Source organism: Sinocyclocheilus anshuiensis, unplaced genomic scaffold (genome assembly GCF_001515605.1).
Source record: "Sinocyclocheilus anshuiensis isolate Anshui unplaced genomic scaffold, SAMN03320099.WGS_v1.1 scaffold166, whole genome shotgun sequence".
Classification (NCBI taxonomy): domain Eukaryota; kingdom Metazoa; phylum Chordata; class Actinopteri; order Cypriniformes; family Cyprinidae; genus Sinocyclocheilus; species Sinocyclocheilus anshuiensis.
The window spans coordinates 187,262-205,132 of record NW_015546050.1 but is presented as its reverse complement, the minus strand read 5'-3'; the positions used below and the strand labels follow the sequence as shown (position 1 = coordinate 205,132).

Below are 17,871 nucleotides of genomic sequence, written 5' to 3'. Positions count from 1 at the left end.
CTTAGTTTAGTACTCACGCGCTGTGACAGCCGCTTTCTGTGCGTGTGCACTCAGAAAACCGTATATCAGAAGTTCAAACTCATATGGTTTAAAACGCATGATTTCAGCGCGATAAACATGATAATCAGAACCAAAACAGATGTTTTTAGCAGGTACGAGCTGTAAAGGCGCAGCTCTATTCTGGAAAAGGGGGCGGGGAGCAGCAGCTCATTTGCATTTAAAGAGACAGGCACGAAAACAGCATGTTTCTGCTTCCACTCAAAATAGGCATTTTCAAAATGATATAATAAATGATCTGTGGAGTGTTTTGAGCTGAAACTTCACAGACGCATTCTGGGGACACCAGAGACATATATTACATATTGTAAAAAGGGGCATAATATGTCTCCTTTAAAGCAAGCTAGATTTCCCCAAGAAAATACTAGTGCTGCTTTTGGACAATAATCCAGAGGAAAGCCAATGGAATGGAGAGTCACCATGAATGCTAATCATTTGATCATTCCTCCTCATTGCACACGCAAAACGCTGGCAATTAGTATCAGATAATTATGCAAGAACATTAGCAACATAAAATAAAAATGGTTGCAAGAGTAGTTAGTTGACACGCTCTTTAAGTGACAGTCGTACCCGGAGCAGATCCGATCAGTCGTCCGGAGAGATCCGCGCCGGGAAGCCGTTTCTTCAGGATGGGGACGATCTTCTCGTCGAAGTACTCCATGGCCATGGAGGATATGTCTCGCAGCTCCTGCAGCACCTCGTGAGCTCTCTGCGGCGCGCGTGTGGAGTTCACATACCGCAAAACACGATAAATCTCATCGATCACCTACGGGAGGCAGAAAACAACACTGTCAAATCACCTGGGTCTTTCATTGTCATTTACAATGTGATTTATCTTGGCATGATATGACTCCTTTTTGTTTGCACGAAAAAAAAGAAAGACAAAACAGAATATGCACAGATAACAACAGTAATTATTCAGACGAACATCTGTCTCCCTCTCAGACCACACAACACCCTTATTTTGGTGTCAAGACCAAAATATCTATCTTTTTGGCTTAAATAACAGTGATCTAAAATGCACGACTCTATGTATTATACACAGGTCAATAGCATGACGACTCGTCGACTGGGCTTCTGTTCAAGCAGCACTTACCAACTAATTCTGTTTCTTAAAACCGGCTGATTAATTAAGGGCCTTTCTGGAAAAACAGCCACTAGAAATTTACCAGAAAGCTACAGAGTGAGCAGTGTTTTTCATTTGTTAAATTTAACTAGTTCTTACTCATTAAACAGAATGAATGCCAAGGGTTCTCGCAGACTTGCATATATAATTTGCTTGTGACTCTTAACTCTCTTTCACACAGAATCATTCGCTCTAAACCCAAGTGAACACCGTCGTGTGAGATCTTATGCATCAGAGTATTATGAACCTGGCCAGTCTAGTGCTGGAACTGCTAAACATTTTGCTGAAGTCTTTATGCATTTCAAATTAAATATCTTTATGCCTTTCGGTAGGACTGAATGATTTTGGGGTAAGAAATTCTAATTGCAATTTTTCTGATAGAAATTGTGACCGTGAATTAGTAATATGAACAAAAACATCGGAAATTAGTGCTGAGATTTATGACAAAATTAACTACAACGACTTAATCATGAGAACACTTTCAAACCTTTAAAATAAATGAAAGAGCCTTTAGGTTTGCTGTGCTTGTTTGTAGGCTACACAAAATGATTGATTGCAAATCAAAGTACGATAAGATAAATATATATATTTCTTATTTCTGTTTTTTAGACATCCAGACAGGAAAAACAGAACAAAACAACCCGCTAAAAACACTGCTACCAGCTACCAGCAGAAATAGCTGCTTTTATTGAAGGGTTTTGGTTGTAAATCTCCTCGTCCTGATGGCAGCACATCACAGTGTTCTTCTGTCACACAAATGACAAACACCTGTGATTTGCATTCATTGCTGCAGGCCTTAACAGGCCTTTGCATAACTCCCTCTGAGCTTTTGCATTTCCTCAAGAAAGATTTGTTTTGAATTTAGACACACCCTACAAGATTACCCGACTACAATGTTCTTTATTGCTTGGATTACTTTCAGATTACTAAAGATATTACGGCTGATTTTACCAGATGATCCCTCACTGGACGTCCTTCAGAATGCTCACTGTAGAATGAACGAAGCCATCCTACAAGCTCACAGAAGAACCTGACTGTCTGGTTGATGCCACTTAAGGACAGGTTTGAAAAACAAGCCTGTGTTCCTCTGACCATCTCAAGATGACAACACAACACCGGAGGTTTGCTTTTGCATCTTCTGATTGTGTGGAACATCAAAGGAAATCATTAGGGCCTTTTCATAGTACCAGAACTAATTGTGGAACTACCCACTTTTTGGCGTGTTCGCACCGCCGGAACTGGGTGCGATTTTAGTACCGGACTGCCTTTTTCGAGAACCAAATTAGCTCCTACTCCGGAGCAGGGTCTAACCAGCACAACTGGTACTAATCGTGACGTAAGTAGACATTGATTGGCCTAACGCGTATGAAAACGCTCTCACCCGCCATGATTTAAAACGGCGTGTAAACATACTGTAAACATTGTGTCAACTTATTTCGCAAGTATGGAGAACAGCGATAGATGGACGGACGCTGAAGTGCAGGCACTTGTAGCAAATGTAGCACTGCCAGTTGTTGTTGGAGATTCTTAGTCCTCTTTTCCGTTCTTTCAATCGCTTTACGTATATGTCGACTTTCCATGTCCATTATTGTGAAACCCGCGAGACACAACAAAAACACAGCTCCGATCACAGCGTCCTCCATCCTCCTGTTGTTAATCTTGTTCTTCTTTGTTTCGGTTGCTGAACGCCGCGCACAAATGACGTCGCTGTCGACCGGCTTACGTCACTTCTTAGTACACACTGTCGGTGTGAATGCAGCCCTTTAAATGGTACTGGGAAATAGTTTGCGCAAAATCGTCCCAGTACTTTAGTACTGTACATTTAGTTCTGGAACTAAAGCAGTGCGAAAGGCCCTATTATGTTCATTAGTACTGGTTTTCCTTTGCGGTAAACAAAACTTGGTTCACTTCACACGAGACTAGCATATTCTCACCGGAGCTTACGCTACGTCCTGCATCATCCACCGGAAGCTAGAGATTACGGTTTATAAAGTTTTAAATATGGATATTTTTCTTACACAAACGCATCTCTCCGCTTCAGAAGGCCTTTATTAACTCCCACAGCCGTGTGGAGCACTTTTTATGATGGATGGATATGCTTTATTTTACTTCAAAATCTCAACACCCATTCACTGCCATTATAAAGCTTGGAAGAGCCAGGACATTTTTTTTTTTTTAAGATAACTCGCAGCTTTACGAAGAACAGAGCAGCTGACAGCAAGCCTGCATCTGATCACTTACGTACAAAAACACTCACATTTATGACACCAAAATGATATTAGCCCCTTTGACAAAATCCTTCCCACAAGACGAAATACAACACACTGACAAGCCACCCGACAACAAGCCAGTCAAACAGATCAGCGTCACACATTCATGACCACGTGTCAATGCCTCACACTATCAGCGTGGTCCAGTGTGTGGAGTAGTGATTTTTGGATAATTAAATGTCAAAGACTGTGTGATTTTGTGCATTTATGCATTGCACAGATAGATGGTCTTTCAGGCAGCCACTTCTGAGTAATTAAAAGAAATGGACAGAATATCACGATCATATTCAAAGCTGCGTCAACTGCAGCCATAGTGGACAAAACACGGCCATCTTCTAACAGACATGCAGACGTACCTTTCCAGGAATGAAGCAGCAGAGGTTTGAGTCCACGTATTTCATGAAGGTCATGTTGAGCAGCGACAGGCGCGTCTCCACCGCCGCCAGTATGTCTGCGTGACGCGCTAACGAGTGGTTCCTCCGCTCCGACTCCCGCCTGATCGCCAACAAACGCATTAGAACACACTCTGCTTTAGTTTGCATTCATGAGCACTGAAATAAAGACACTTCTGGGTTTTAAGTTTAACCGTTTTTATCAACCCTCAAATTACTCAAATTAATATTATAAAACAGATAGTTCCGGTGCTTGATTCTGATTGGCTGAGCCGCGTTCGAAGCTGTTGTAAATGACTCTACAAAGTAACATACATAGTAACCTTTGTTACTTTGTGTGTTGCTCGGCAACCACTTTGTTGCAACCACAACTGTTTCTGAGGAACTACATTGTTTGGCGGAAGAATACTGTTTTTATTAATATCATTACACTTTATTTGCTGTTTTATTTTGTGAAACCTTACTACGTGTATGGAATAACTGCTTTATAAAAGCAATAAGCCCCGTGAAGCCGTGGTTTACAGTGAATTTATAACAGCTAAGGGGGTTTTAGGCACTCCACTTCGCGCCCCTTAGCGGTTATAAATTCACTGTAAACCACGGCTTCACGGGGTTTATTGCTTTATTACATGACTGTTGCTGTAAGTGAATGTAAATGGAGTGAGATGTCCAAGAAGGGGAGCACAAAACAAGCAGTATTCATCTTTACCATAACCACTATAAAGCATGATCACCGCTTTACTGCAGGAACAGCAATTGTATTATTACAGAAAGAAATAAGTTTCGTAAATCTAAAAGGGAGAAGCAATTAGACGTCATTTTTAATACTACTATGGCCGTCGCAAGCTTTGCTGGGCTGTGATGTAAACCAACGTGGCACAGGATGCATGACTGAAAGCTGAGATCAAGTTCACAGAGACTTTAAATGCAAAAGACGAAACAGTCTGCATTCGTCTGTGGATGCTGACGATGTTTGTTGGGGGAATAAATGGACAATTCACATGAAAAACAGGGTTGAGTCTCGCATGCGTGTCTGGACACACAAGCACTTATTACAGACTCGTATAAAAGTGAAGCTCGCAGCAAAAGCCTCTCAATTCCCAAAGAGTTCAGTTCACCTCACAACGATCCCCCTCACCTTTAACTCGCCCTCAAGCCCTCCTTCTTCTGAGGAACATAGAAGATGATGATTTTGAGGAATGTCTGTCTTTTTTTGTCCATTTTTGGTCAGTCGTGAACAACATGAAGGCAAGTAAATGATGGCAGGACGGTCACTTTATGGCGAACTATCCTTTTTAACTGATCTCAAGAGTTAACGGTCTTCATCTACACTCCCAGAAAAAAAAAATAAAGCACAAAAGCAGTCACTGGGGAAGTACACTTTTGTAAAAGTCCTAGTATGTGTCCCTTTATGGCACTAACAAGCACTCTTAAGGGTAAATACGGTACAGAAGTGTGCCGCCACAGCTTTTGTACCTTACTGAGAGTGCAGATCTGCCAGCTGTGAAGATATTTGAACCAGTTAATCTTATGAAGATCTGACACAAAACTACCAGATGCTCCTTACATTCCCATAAGTTTTCGCCGTTTGTTTAAATGCATGTCATTAACTAGCTGCATGGTTCTGACTGTGCATCTCTTCAGGAGGAGAGCGTTTATGCTCTGCGCCTCACCTGGGCAGCTGGGCTTTGACCTGTTTCTGGCACAGGCTGTGATAGCGCTCCACTTTCAGGAAGCCTTGGTTGAGGACGCGCTGGCAGATCACATCCATGCGCTTACACACCTGCAACACAGAGCAAACACAGTCTTCACCAAACCATCTAGAGATAATGTGATATTCTGAGGAGAATCTGCAGACGCATTTCATACAAAGCTCTGCAGTGCCTCGCGCACTGGAGTATTGTAATGGATACCCGGGGTGTGTCTAAACCCGAGCGCGCTGCATACCAAGACAGCACTCCTCCGGTCTCAAAGCCTAGCGAGCTGCCCATGTTTAACGCTTTCAAAGCAGTACTGAGAGAAGCATGCGCTACAGTGTGTAAGACGCAATACGACGGGCCAGAACTGAGACGCAGCTATTGTGTTCTCACCAGCCGCAGCAGGCTGATCTCGTCGTACGACAGGAAGTTGAGGATGTTCTCGATCGCCACGATCGGGAGTCCCAGCAGCGCGTTGTTCTGCAGCGGCTGCTCCGGCGCTGGAGACGGGGTCCGCGGCGACGCAGAGTCCGAGTCCAGCGGCGCGACGCCTCCGTCAGCGTTCACTACGACAGCCGCCATCTTCTCCGAGCTCGCGACCACAGGACGTGACGACACACCATTGAGCGCGGTGGGCGGAAGTGAGGAGGAGGACTGCAGGCTGATGACGCGGAGCGTAAACTGTGGGAAAATGTTATTTTCACAAACAAAGGTTACTTAAGAAAGTATAGACACTTATAGATTTCTTAACATTTAATCAAATTACTAAGAATAATTCATAAGAAAATGTACTACTTTTTTGTTGTTTTTGAAGAAATATGATGAGATCTTGCATGTACCATGATTGATTCCTGTTTTTATTATTATTATTATTTCTTTTTTTTTTGTTCTTTGTTTTGTACTATTTGGAAATGTTACATTGTGCAAAAATGATTATACTTGTTTAATATATATACTTTTGCACACTTTTGAACATTTGTAAATACAAGTATTTAATATTGTGACTTTTTATCTCTCAATTCTGACTTTTTTTTCTCAGAATTGCGTGATATAAACTCACAATTCTGAGAACATTAAAGTCCCCCCCCTCAAAATTGGACTTTAACTGCGAGTTTATATCACGCAATTCTGAGAATAAAGTCAGAATTGTGAGATATAAAGTCGCAATAACCTTTTATTCATGTTTTATTCAGTGGCGGAACCGGGCTTCCATACATAGATGAGGTTTTGTCCCAGTTGTAAAAATGCCTTCTGCTGTTCTTGAATCATACATGCACTGAGAGAGAGTGAGTGTGTGTGTGTGAGAGCGATGGGGATTTTCAGTGACTCTTTCTGCTGGCTACATTGAACTGATTTGTTGAAAAACGGGTCAGTTTTGCTTTTGGAAGTGTTTTCATTGGCGGAGTAAAAGTAATGTGTGCTATTGTGTATAAAATGTATGAGGTTGCTAATGTAACCGTTTGCTATAATGCTGTCAGAAGTGTGCTTTGGACACGGACCAGACGTTCAGAATTCAAAACTATCCGCTATGTAAAGTGACACGGATGCTTCGCGTATGTTGTGGCTGTATGTGCTCCTGTGAGGCGTCGGCTCTGAGACGTGTGCTCGTCCGCAGGTGGATGTGAAGGAGAAGCAGAAGAAGCTGGTGGAGCAGCTGACGGGTTTGATCAGCAGCTCTCCCGGGCCGCCCACCAGAAAACTGCTGGCCAAGAACCTGGCTGTGCTCTACAGCATCGGAGACACCTTCACCGTCTTCCAGACGCTCGACAAGTGCAACGACATCATCAGGAGCAAAGACGACACCGCCGCGTATCTGCCCACTAAACTGTGAGTGTGCGCACGCATGCATGTGTCCTCATTTTTACAGTTAATGGAGTGTTCAAAAAATGAAAATTAGCCCATAAATTACTCACCCCCGAGGCATCCTAGGTGTATATGACTTTCTTCTTTCAGACGAATCCAGTTGGAGTTATATTAAAAATGGTCTTTGATCTTTCAAGCTGTTTAATGCCACTCAGCGGGTGTTGCATGCATCAGTCCAAAAGAAGTGAAATAAAAAGCACCCATCCATAAAAAATGTCTCACACGGCTTCGGGGGGGTGAACAAAGGCCTCCTGTAACGAATCGATGCATTTTTGTAAGAAAAATATCCATATTCAAAACGTAATAATCACTTTAATCTAGCTTGCGCCAAGAGTTGTACACAGAAAGTGCTTCGCATGCACCGGTGAGTCTCATGAAAACCAACATCCTCCAACATTCTTCTTTACAAATCCTCGTTTTGTACGTCTAATTAGTGACTGTTGTTTTGTTTTGATCTCTTCGCTGTGCTTCCGCGTTCATCACTTCTGAGCGGCGCAAACACAACGCTGACCTCATACGTCATCCGCCCGGAGCTGCTTCCGTGTACAGCAGTGAGCGCAAGCTAGATTAAAGTGATTATTACGTTTTGAATATGGATATTTGTCTTACAAAAATGCATCGATTCACTACAGGAGGCACTTTAAGATCCCATTCAAATAAAGAAATTAGAGCCATCTATTGGCTGGAAAAATAATATTCATGTGTAATGCCATAGTGTAACCACTAGATGACTGTATAGCTCTATATATTGTATATGTATAGACCGGACTGTGTGTCTAGTTGCTAAAAGGAGTTTTTTCTATCTTCTGTCATAATTGCTTTTGCTTTCTTGATGGTTTTGAGTTTAACCCTTTCATTGCTTTCCAAGGTTCTTTTGTGCATTATGGCTACTTATTTCACAAATTTGCATAAATTAAACAAGCGCACCAGTTCATAAGAGTTGATATGTGCATCTATTTTGCACACTGGCTGTTTTAAGGTCAGTTTACACCACACCGATAGACGCCAACAAACAGCATCAGACACGTTCGTCTGGTTTGGTCTGATCAGTGTGTTTCCTCTGTCGGCGTCTGCTGGTGTTGTTTGCCGCTTGTTTTATCCGGTTGAACATGTTGAATCAGTGTTTTACATATTGTAATCAGTACCACAAAGTCCCAAAACTTTGTACTGTTCCAATAAAAGGTAAATCTTTTGGTCAAAGTGGCAGAGGAGTAGCGGAGTTGAAGTGTATTTGTGTGTTCTGGAGCATCAGATGTGTGTGTTTTGTGTGTTGGCAGCGCTGCGGTGGCGTGTGTCGGGGCGTTTTATGAGCGGATGGGCCGAATGCTGGGCAGCTCTTTTCCTGAAACCATCAATAACCTCCTGAAAGCTCTGAAGAGCGCAGAGGTACAGCAGTTCTCCTTCTACGCACAGATTTAGCGGCGCTGGTTTCTCAAGCTGTCGTGTGTTTGTCTCAGTCTCAGGGTCGAGGCGAGATCCTGCTCAGTCTGCAGAAAGTCCTCAGTGGCCTGGGCGGCGCGGCGGCCTCCTGTCACAGAGACATCTACAAGAATGCCCGCTCAATGCTGACGGACCGATCCATGGCAGTCCGCTGCGCCGTCGCAAAGGTGAGCACTGAGGAGAGTCTTACAGCATTTAGTCTGAACGGCACAGCTAGTGAAAATAGATACACACTTGACACCATTTTTTTATTTGAGTTTCCTATTATTTGTTAATAAATGTAGCCTAATTAGGTCTGTTTGTTGAACATTGCTGTCATTTTTATTTTCTAAAAGCAATAAACCACAAGACACTGTGCATTATACAGTGATTATACCATGGTGAAGTGTGGTAAAGATCACTGTAATACACACCTTCAGGTGGCCTTTTGCTGATTACCTTCTAATATTGATAATAATAACTGAATATACACTATCAGTAAGATTAGTTATTTTTTCTTTTGCGAAAGAAATAAATATTTTTATTTCGAATAAATGCTGTGCTTTTGAACTGTCTGTTCATCTGTGAATCCTGAAAAATAAAATGCATCACTGTTTCCACAAAAATATTGGGCAGCGCAACTGTGTTCAACATTGATAATAATTGATAATGTTTCTCGAGCAGCAAATCAGCATATTAGAATGATTTCTGAAGATCATGTGACACTGAAGACTGGAGTAATGATGCTGAAAATACAGCTGCGCATCACAGAAATAAATTACCTTTGAACAGATATTCACATAGAAAACAGCTATTTTAAAATGAAATAATATTTCACAATTTTACTGTATTTTTTATCAATTAAATGCAGCCTTGAGCATAAGAGACTTCTAAAAAAAACATTAAGTAAAAATCTCATCGACTCTAAACGTTTGAATGGCAGTGTATGCACTACATGCACAGATCTTGTGAGTGGAGCTCATTGTGAACTGGCCTGATGAATGGTCATGTGATGATGATGTGATTGTTCCTGTGATTGGCCAGTGTTTGTTAGAGCTGCAGAATGAGGCCGTGTTCATCTGGACCACAGAGCTGGAGAATGTGGCCACGCTGTGCTTTAAAGCTCTTGAAGGCTCTACATACAGTGTGCGTGTGTCTGTATCCACACTGCTGGGAACCGCCATGGCTACTGCGCTCATGCCCAAACAGGCCACAGGTCAGTTCACAGATTTATGTGTAGTCTAAATGTTGTATTTTCATCCACCATGACATATGCAGGAAATAACACAATCATACTGTTCTTGCAGTCTGCATTGCACACTATGGTTATTTCTGTATGCAAGGTGTTAAGTGGAGCATTACTTCATGCTGTACAGTTTACAACCAGAGCATGCAGCGCATAACTGTATCCCATAATTTAACACGCTATCTCATTATTTGATCCAGTGGATGGAAGCAAATACATTTGTGCAAAAAACTGGATTAAAAATGATTACATTATTATTTATGAGATATCTGGATGCCACTTGCTAAACTAAACATGCAAAACTCTCAGTGTTGCATACTTTATCGAAATGTTTATTGATGCACATTGCATATTTCTTACAAACTGTTTTTTAAAAAAGTAGGCATGTATACTTCTAGTGCACCATTCAGCACACAGCCAGATTCTCCCAATCAACTGTAATTACTGTAAATGAGTTAGCTGGAGACAAAGGTTAATAGTGTTTTCTAGCGATCTACACAGAAATGCCAGTTTTGTGTCTGTATGCGGCGCTCATTTGTGACTGATATCAGTGAGGTGTGTGTCTGAGCGGTTCTCTGTTTGCTGCGTGTCAGTCATGCGTCAGAACGTGAAGCGGGCGACTCTAGAGGAGGTTCTGGAGCTGATGGCCACAGGCTTCCTGCGAGGAGGCTCTGGCTTCCTGAAGAGTGGAGGAGAGATGCTGAAAGGAGCGTCAGTCAGCCGAGAGGTGCGAGTCGGAGTCACGCAGGTGAGACGGAAAACAATCACTCTGACCTCTGAAATGCTTGCAAAGCCATTCAAATTCAGTTTGAAAACACACAAACTGTGCTGGGATAGCTAACAGAGCCTAACCGTAAAGCAGCAGAAGGTGTTTCAGTCGAGGTTATGTTGACTGTATGATTGGCTCGTCCGTGTCTCTCCACACAGGCGTATGTTGTGTTCGTCACCACTCTGGGCGGGCAGTGGTTGGAGCGTAACTTCGCAGTGTTTCTATCGCACCTGCTGGAGCTGGTGGCTCATCCGCGGGCCACGCAGACTCACGTGGAGGCTGTGTATTCACGCCGCTGCGTGTCCTTCGCCTTGCGGGCATCGCTTGGCGGTCTGCTCGGCGAAAAAGCTCAAATAGCTGCTGCGAAGGAAATCTGCCTGGCCATCAGCAAACAGATGAGAGCCGTGGGTAAGATGGAGATCACACAGTCGACACTCTTCCCTGTCTCTGAAATCACAGCTGTGAGCTACAGTGTCATTGTCCGATTAAGATCTAGATCAGTAGTTCCCAAACTTTTTGAAAGCATGGCACCCCTTTGTAGTGTTTTGTTTTTTCCATGGCACCCCAACCCAATTAAACTAAACGTACATGTGTACATACATATATGAAATTAAATCCAGATGAGCAAACAACAAATGAAGCATAAACAGCAGCATTAGTTTATTATGAATGCATCACAACAGACCTATAAGGTGAAACAACCCATTCAAATGAACCATCTGTGTTTTACAACCAGATGACGCGTGTCAACAGACTGATTTGAACCATGTGGGAATCATTGGAACAAAACACATTTAAAGATTGATACTTTCTTTAAATAATAATAAACAACTCAAATAAAAATGTTTCTTTAGTTTCTCATTTGATTTGTTCAAACCTGACCTTATAACTTAAAAAAATGGCAACAGCACATTGACGGCGTAGTCTGAGATAGATGAGTATAATTTAGGGTTGTGACGGTGAGAAAAAGAGGGGGGTAGTTTTCCCTCTTTTCCTCGCTTTCCTTCTGTTTTAAATAGCTTTTAAAAGCGCCCTGCGCATTTTACTTTCACTTTCAAATTAGCGGCAATTCTGCGTCAAGCAGTTGTTTGGTTTTAGTTCGTTTGAGTTTTCCCTCTTTTTCTTACTTTCCTTTGCTTTTAAATAGCTTAAAAGTGCCGTGCGCATTTTACTTTAACTTTCAAATTAGCGGCAATTCAGTGTCACAAAATACAACGTAGAACATAGAACTTTTATTAACAAAACAAATAAAAATACACCATGCTCTATGCCTAATATAAAATAACTAGTGCTGTCAAACGATTAATTGTGATTAATCGCATCCAAAATAAAAGTTTTTGTTTGCATAATATGTGTGTGTACTGTGTATATTTATTATGTATATATAAATACACACACACGCATGTATACATGTCAGAAAAATATGTTTATATATTAAATATATTTATTAATATTATAAATTATATGACATAGACATGTAAATATTTTCAAAATATATACTGTATGTATGTGTATTTATATATACATAATAAATATACACAGAACACACATTATGCAAACAAAAACTTTTATTTTTGTATACGATTAATCACAATTAATCGTTTGACAGCACTAAAAATAACAAATAACTTACACAAAGTTTAGGTAGCCTATACAAAACTGAAGATCAGTAAACACTGTGGAACCAAATAAATAAGAAACGCTACGTTTATTAGCAAACCGAATAAGAAAGATTGGAGACACGGCATTGATGTAAAATAATAAAAAAAAAAACGTTTAAATAAATTTAAATCCGCAAACACTGTGGAACCAAATAAATAAGAAACGAATGTTTAAAAAAAACTTCCAATATCACCTTATATAGATAAATGGCAGAAGTCAACAGGCTTTTCAAATTCCAAAATATTTTTAAAACCGGCGCTTTTGCATGTCGTTTTGAAACTCTTCTGCCATCGTCTTGTCTGTCTCCCTTCACTCTTTGTCAGCTTCTCCTCGCGTGATAAATGAGATCTGATCTGTGATGCAACTGTCATTCGGCACGCTGCATTGAGCAGCCGCGTTCAGTTTAAAATTTTAATCAATCAATTTTAGTGAACTAAAAGATTTTTATTACTATAAAAAAATCAAAACGACGGTGGCGGTGGTGCCGCGGCGGGCAAGTGACATAACCGGTGTTGCGGCTTCACTTCGGTAAAACCGTCAACACCTTCTATAGCAGCAACACGAATTTCGTGTCCTGTCAATCACTGCGTGAAATATAAAATTGAGCGCGCACCAGTACAAAGGGCGGAGCTGAGCAGAGCGGACGGGGCGATTCTCTCCTGAGAACAGTCCAATTGGCGGTAAATTAATTTCACCTCAGCTCAGAATGCTTTTATGACGCGAGATTAATGTAAACACAGCCCACTGTGAACACCTTTGTAATTCGCTTTAACCTTTTCGAATTTTATGAATGATTATTTTAGGCTCAAGTGTGTGTAAGGATTTGGAAACAAGCAGAGTACGGCTGTTTCTAAAGCATGCAGCGCCATCTGCTGTTCAAAACTAAGCTCAGAATTGACTCGAGAAAGAATCGCGATGCCTTCGGAAAATCTCAGAATCGATGCTGAATCATTTCTCGATTCACGATGCATCGATTTATTTTCCCAGCCCTAGTAAATACATATTTAAACTTTAAATAAGTATGAAATATATCAGTGTTTTTTTCGCTTATTTATATTCGTTTGGACATGCTCATATGTTGGTGTTTTGATATAGCCTATTTAAAAAATATATGCTGTAAAAGGTTATTCTATTTTAGGATGTTTAAATTGGGAAAAAAGCTAAGATTCTGCGGCACCCATAGCCAGTTGTCACGGCACCCACTTTGGGAACCACTGATCTAGATTCAGGTTCAACATAAAATGTTTCCTTTTTTTTTTTTTCCTAAAACACCTTCACCTTCTTCTTGGATACATTGTTCAAACACAATTTGAAGGACAATGAAGACCACAGTCAATCTCTGATCAAGTGTGGATTCATGTAGGCCTCGGGTGTTTGAGTTTTTTAATAGCTGTGACGAGGTCTACATACGCTTGAGTTTTAGATAATGGCTTAAATCCCATTTAAAAACAGCATGCTGCTTTCTCAAGGCAGTGTTCATGCGACGTGTCCCATTCACTCAGAGCAGTGTCAGACCCTCGTGACCGTGTGTCGTCTCTCTCTCTCACACACAGAGGCTGTAGTGAATGACCCCAGCAGTGAGAACCGGGCCGGGGCTGCAGACGTGTCGGCCAGTCAGCATGTGATGGTGTGTGCTCTGAAAGAGCTGGGCAGTTTGGTCCAGAGTCTGAGCGCTACAGCTTCCCCTCTGATCCAGGAGCCATCTGTCGGTAGGAAATTGCACATAACCACGCTGTGTTGCATTTTGGTACAAAAACTGGGGTGCCAGCCTTGCCCAAGCTGAACAGAATAAAACATCGAAAGTCTTTGTATGTTTAAAAATCATTACCATCAATGCTCAAGTGAACTATCACCCACAACTGAACTGTGAACACCAACAAAGGACTGCGTGTCTCTCAAAACCAGACATGTATGTCCACATATAACCATGAAAATTATACAGAAAACACACATAACCATATATAAACACTTGGAACCTGAGAGATTGCCTTCTCTCCACTGAAATCAGTTCCACCAAACGTTTGAGACTTCGAAAATCAATATGAGTCAAGAAGTTTAATCCAAATCTCTTCATTAAAGATATCATGTGTGTTTCAAAGATGAACAGAAGTCTTATGGATTTGTACCAGTATGTGGGTGGGTGAATAGTGACAGAATTGTCATTTTTCTATGAGTTGTCACTTTAACTCATTCATGCCTGCACCTTTGGCCCTGTGCACCGTCCACCAGGCCAGCTCTCACTATCTGGACGTCTTGTGCTTGCGTTGGCAGGTCTTTTAGAGACGGTCACATCCGTGCTGCTGCACCCGAGCATGGCTGCGCGTCTGGCTGCGGCCTGGTGTCTGCGCTGCGTCGCTGTAGCTCTGCCACACCAGCTCACGCCTCTCCTGGAGCGCTGCGCCGAGTGCATCAACAACTTGAAGAACTCACCCGAGGCTGTGAGCGGCTACAGCTTCGCCATGGCGGCTCTGCTGGGAGGAGTGCATCAGTGTCCTCTGGGCATCCCGCATTCCAAGGGCAAGGTCTGACTGACTCATGCAGTGAATGCAGTATGCAGTAAAAACATGCCATCTAGACTATAACAAGGGCTGCACTAGACACTGAATCAGTATCGCATTATGGCTTGTGATGATCAAATTGCAAAGGTTGTGATTTGATGAAACGTGCTGCATGTTTCAGAGTAAAGCACAGCCCTGTGTTCATCGACACACATGCAGCTAGTGATACCTCTTTTTTGCATCTCAGAAATACTGTATTTTGAGCTGCATGTGTGTAAATGAACACAGTGCCGCGCTTCACTCTAAACCTGCAGTGCATGTTTGCTGGTAAACAAGCAAAAAAAGCTTGATGGTTTAACATTTGAAAATGAAGAAATTAAGATGTAGATACTGGTATTGTACTTTTAATTAAATACTCTTCTTTATTTTAAAGTATTACAGTATTGTTAGAATATTTTTATTTAATGATAATAAAGTTTTTTGTTTTGTTTTTGTTTTTTGTTTTTTTACTCACTTTATGGATACTGAAAGAGATTTGAGTTGGTTCTTGTGGTGAGTATAGCCAAGTTTGGGAAACTCATATTTTTCAAGTGTTTGCTAAATTGTTAAGCCCCTAAAGGAAAATGTCCTTTCTTTACTTATGTGCTATGCAGATGCATCCCCCAACAAAAAAATAATGATTCATTCTTTCCAAATATAGCTACTCAAATTTCAATGTCAGTTTTTTTTTTTAATATCATGCAGCCCTACAAATCACACAATTCCAAAATTCAGTTTCATAAAAATTAGCTTTCTTAACTATTAAGTATCCAGCAAATTAGGCCAGCCAAGATGAACGCAAGTTTAAACCACATCTCTCAAATATGAAGAGGTTTATAATTATAACAAAGGTCTTTTACACACAGAAGTCTGAAAGGAATCATCCTATACCTCTATAGCAAATGCATTACTGTTAGTGTGACTTACATTCATATTTACAATGATGGACAAGTCAAAATAATGACAAGACGGCATGGAACTTTCCTTTAAAGGTGCAGTAGTAGAAACTGGTTTTATCGTAAGCGTCACAAAAAAGCTGAAAATGCTTTTAAAAAAATGAAAGCACTGCAGAAATTCAAGCCACTATTGCAGATTCCTGAAGAGCTACACCTGTGTCAGAATCCAGTAGTGTATCACAGCTTGGATGTCTTTCAGATGGTGGTGAGTATAGCTGAAGATCTGCTGCGCTCTGCAGCCCAGAACAGCCGGCTGTCTCTCCAGCGCACTCAAGCGGGCTGGCTGCTGCTAGGAGCCCTCATGACCTTAGGTGAGTGCATCAAGCACGTGACCTCTCACAGACTCAGGCCAGAAACACGGCAGTGAAACGAGCCCCTCTGATGTTTCGTCCTCTCAGGACCGTCTTTAGTGCGCTACCACCTGCCGAAGATGCTGCTGCTGTGGCGTAACGTGTTTCCTCGCTCTCAGAAGGAGCTGGAGGCCGAGAAGGCCAGAGGAGACTCCTTCAGCTGGCAGGTGATGCTGGAGGGTCGCGCCGGGGCCCTGTGCGGTAAAACACCTGAATTCATCCCTCCGTCTTGCTCTCTGCTGTATTATTCAGAATGCATTGTGAAAAGCTCATGTTGCTTGTTCCTCGCAGCCATGCGCAGTTTCGTGGCACATTGTCCAGAGCTGCTGACGGAGGACGTGATCCGCAGGCTGATGACGCCCATCGAGTGCGCCATGACCATGATGTCTCAGTGAGTGTGACACTACACTGTATTTATGCACAGTTTCTGTTGAAATGATTGGGCCTGAGAAGTGCTTGGTGCATGATATCATCCTGTTTTCGTCAGGTGACTCAAACTATAAAAGCAACTGATCTGAACTATTTATAGTGATGTCACCTTTTATTTGGCTTGTCATACTCATTTAATTATGAAACTGATCCAAAGCATCTGTGTTTGTAGTCATTTGATGACATATTTGAGCATGTTATGAAACCGGTGAACTATGTTACTTGCACTGAACCTTGTTTGGACACCGTGTTTATTCATCAGTTTAAAACTGGTCTATTTTACTGTATCACTGAGTTTTTGGTTTAAAAGACTTCTAACACAATGTTATTAATTAACACAATTCTGACTTTATTTTTTTGCAATTCCAATCATTTTTTTTTTTTTGTATCTCACAATTCAAAACTTTTTTTAAATCCGTTTACACAAAATGGATATTGCATTCAATAAATGTCTTGGTATGTTCCATTTCGTATTCATATCAATGCACTCACAAAACAAATACTTTGTTCACAAAATTAATTTCTTGATCCAGACAGACCCTTTTGAAATTAGGCAGGCCAACAGGCCCAGATTCTGAGAATTCACAATTCTGAGAGAAAAAAAAGATTCACAGTTCTTTTTTAGATTCAAAATTACAATATATAAACTCAGAACTCATAAACTCAAATTTTTTTGTCATATATCATTTTTATTCCATTCATAATGCCTGGATAGAGCGTGCTGCATCATGTTCAAAACAGATTTTTAAAAGTCGGCCTTAATAATATAAACCTGTATCTTTAAAACCAAAATGATCTCATGTTCTGCTGTGTTATGTAGGTTGTGTTTTTGTCTTTTCACACAGTTCTGATAAAATGCACAAAACGTGTTCCGTTTTCCAGAGGTCTGTCTTTTGTGTAGTGATGTGTTATTTTGGTGTGTAGTGTTCCTGCAGTGATCAAGGTTCATGGAGCTCATCTGAAGGCCAGCGCTGCCATGGTCCGACTGCGGCTCTACGACATACTGGCCCTGCTGCCGCCCAAGACATACGAAGGCAAGTCCTTCACAAACGCCTGCTCTGCTGCTGTCAGCGCTGATGACGTGAGAGCTGATCATGA

At 41.4% G+C, this 17,871-nt stretch overlaps 2 protein-coding genes across 2 annotated transcripts in view; one reads left to right on the top strand and one right to left on the bottom strand.

Moving 5' to 3' along the window:
- The window catches only part of fbxo28 (F-box protein 28), an 11,267-nt gene extending 5,078 nt beyond the window's left edge, over positions 1–6,189 (bottom strand). Inside the window, exons 1-4 of the mRNA XM_016500317.1 lie at positions 5,936–6,189; positions 5,519–5,628; positions 3,810–3,948; positions 628–823 (exon numbers count right to left, since the gene is read on the bottom strand). Of these exons, the coding sequence (XP_016355803.1) occupies positions 628–823; positions 3,810–3,948; positions 5,519–5,628; positions 5,936–6,124 (634 nt within the window). The 5' untranslated portion in view covers positions 6,125–6,189. The remainder of the gene's footprint in view (positions 1–627; positions 824–3,809; positions 3,949–5,518; positions 5,629–5,935) is intronic.
- A 787-nt stretch (positions 6,190–6,976) lies between these two features.
- The window catches only part of heatr5b (HEAT repeat containing 5B), a 32,937-nt gene continuing 22,042 nt past the window's right edge, over positions 6,977–17,871 (top strand). The window contains exons 1-14 of the mRNA XM_016500286.1: positions 6,977–7,022; positions 7,126–7,369; positions 8,683–8,791; positions 8,863–9,012; positions 9,869–10,040; positions 10,664–10,818; positions 10,998–11,247; positions 14,055–14,210; positions 14,773–15,023; positions 15,531–15,551; positions 16,194–16,305; positions 16,393–16,545; positions 16,636–16,735; positions 17,698–17,807. Of these exons, the coding sequence (XP_016355772.1) occupies positions 6,977–7,022; positions 7,126–7,369; positions 8,683–8,791; positions 8,863–9,012; positions 9,869–10,040; positions 10,664–10,818; positions 10,998–11,247; positions 14,055–14,210; positions 14,773–15,023; positions 15,531–15,551; positions 16,194–16,305; positions 16,393–16,545; positions 16,636–16,735; positions 17,698–17,807 (2,029 nt within the window). The remainder of the gene's footprint in view (positions 7,023–7,125; positions 7,370–8,682; positions 8,792–8,862; positions 9,013–9,868; positions 10,041–10,663; positions 10,819–10,997; positions 11,248–14,054; positions 14,211–14,772; positions 15,024–15,530; positions 15,552–16,193; positions 16,306–16,392; positions 16,546–16,635; positions 16,736–17,697; positions 17,808–17,871) is intronic.